Source organism: Gekko japonicus, unplaced genomic scaffold, assembly GCF_001447785.1.
Source record: "Gekko japonicus isolate JY-2015 unplaced genomic scaffold, Gekko_japonicus_V1.1 scaffold2609, whole genome shotgun sequence".
NCBI classification, from domain to species: domain Eukaryota; kingdom Metazoa; phylum Chordata; class Lepidosauria; order Squamata; family Gekkonidae; genus Gekko; species Gekko japonicus.
The window spans coordinates 15,146-16,994 of NW_015160300.1; the positions used below are offsets into that span (position 1 = coordinate 15,146).

Below are 1,849 nucleotides of genomic sequence, written 5' to 3' on the forward strand. Positions count from 1 at the left end.
CCCCCGCCGCTGCCTTTTTTCTCCCCCCCCTCCTTTTTTTTTGTTTTGTTTTCTCCCCCTCTCCCCCCGCCCCTCCCCACCCTCCGTTTCCTCCCCTCTCCCGTTTTATTTTCAATTATCGTGTTTTTATATGTATATATTTTTTAAAAAATCTGTCAACCGCCCGAACTCCTGGAAGAGCCCCCAAAGCGGCGGAGGGACCATCGGCGGAGGGGGAAAGGAGAGCGCCCCGCACGGCTGGTCTGATGGACAGCGGGTCCGTTATCACCCAGGTTAGCAAGGAGGAGGTGAACACGCCTCTGCAGGAGAAAGGTAATGCCCGCGGCCCGCGCAGCGCCCCCTTCCGGGAGGGCAGAGTGGCGGGCGCCGAAGAGGGGCCCGGGATGGGATCCCTTCGCTCCGATGGGCGCAAAGCGGCTCTCCTGCTGCGCCCCCCAGACCGTGGCCTCCTTTGCGTCCGTCTATAGGGGGGCCTAAGCACCCGCCGCCAGCACCGCTGCAAACGGCTCGCGCCGGCCTCGGACGCCCCCCCAAATAATTGGGTTTCCGAACACGTGTTTGCATTTCTTGCACCCGACTCCCGCCCGGTGTCACGAACTGTAGGCACCCTGGCATCCTCCTGATGCCCCATCCTCTTGCATGTCTAGATTGGCGCACCGCCCTGTGGAGGGGCGACACACACGCACGCGCCCTGTGCCCGTCCACCAAGGCAGTCGGGCATCGCTTGGCACGCGTGTATGGGACTCCCTCCATCGGTGCAAAGACTATGCCCGTTTGGTGTCCTGGTTGAGCGCGGGGACGCTAATCTGGGAGGCCCGGGTTTGATTCCCCACTCCTCCTCCACTTGCACCTGCTGGATGACCTTGGCTGTAGTTCTGACAAGAGCTGTCCTTGGAAAAGAGCAGTTTCTGTCAGAGCTCTCTCAGCCCCGCCTGCCTCACAGGGTGTCTGTTGTGGGGAGGGGGAGGGAAAGGAGTCTGTAAACCACTCGCTTCTTCTCTTCTTAATAGATTTCAGTTTGGTGTCCTGGTGAAGTGCGCGGACTCTGATCTGGGAGAACTGGGTTTGATTCTCCCCTCCTCCACTTGCACCTGGCTGGATGACCTTGGCCGAGCCGTAGTTCTGTCAGAGCTGTTCTTGAAAAAAGAGCAGTTTCTGTCAGAGCTCTCTCAGCCCCGCCTGCCTCACAGGGTGTCTGTTGTGGGGAGGGGGAGGGAAAGGAGTCTGTAAACCACTCGCTTCTTCTCTTCTTAATGGGTTCCAGTTTGGTGTCCTGGTGAAGTGCGCGGACTCTGATCTGGGAGAACTGGGTTTGATTCCCCACTCCTCCACTTGCACCTGGCTGGATGACCTTGGCCGAGCCGTAGTTCTGTCAGAGCTGTTCTTGAAAAAAGAGCAGTTTCTGTCAGAGCTCTCTCAGCCCCACCTGCCTCACAGGGTGTCTGTTGTGGGGAGGGGAAGGGAAAGGAGTTTGTCAGCCGCTCTGAGACACCTCTGGGTAGTGAAGGGCGGGGTATGAATCCAATCTCTTCTCTTCTTCTTTTTGGTGTATATTTCATATATTTCACTACTTCGGGTAGTGAAAGGCGGGGTATGAATCCAATCCTTCTTCTTTTACCTCACAGGGTGTCTGTTGTGGGGAGGGGAGGGGAAGGGAAAGGAGTTTGTAGGCCACTCTGAGACACCTTTGGGTAGTGAAGGGCGGGGTATAAATCCAATCTCTTCTCTTCTTCTTTTTGGTGTATATTTCATATCAGTTTGGTATAGTGGTTAAGTGCATGGACGCTAATCTGGGAGAACCGGGTTTGGTTCCCCACTCTTCCACTTGCACCTGCTGGATGATCTTGGG

At 56.5% G+C, this 1,849-nt stretch overlaps 1 protein-coding gene across 2 annotated transcripts in view; it reads left to right on the top strand.

The window, feature by feature from the left end:
* The first annotated feature begins 101 nt into the window (after positions 1-101).
* Positions 102-1,849, top strand: part of CTDSP1 (CTD small phosphatase 1) — a 30,786-nt gene continuing 29,038 nt past the window's right edge. For both annotated transcript variants that reach the window (XM_015416215.1, XM_015416223.1), the window contains exon 1: positions 102-312. In XM_015416215.1, the coding sequence (XP_015271701.1) occupies positions 246-312 (67 nt within the window). In that variant the 5' untranslated portion in view covers positions 102-245. The remainder of the gene's footprint in view (positions 313-1,849) is intronic.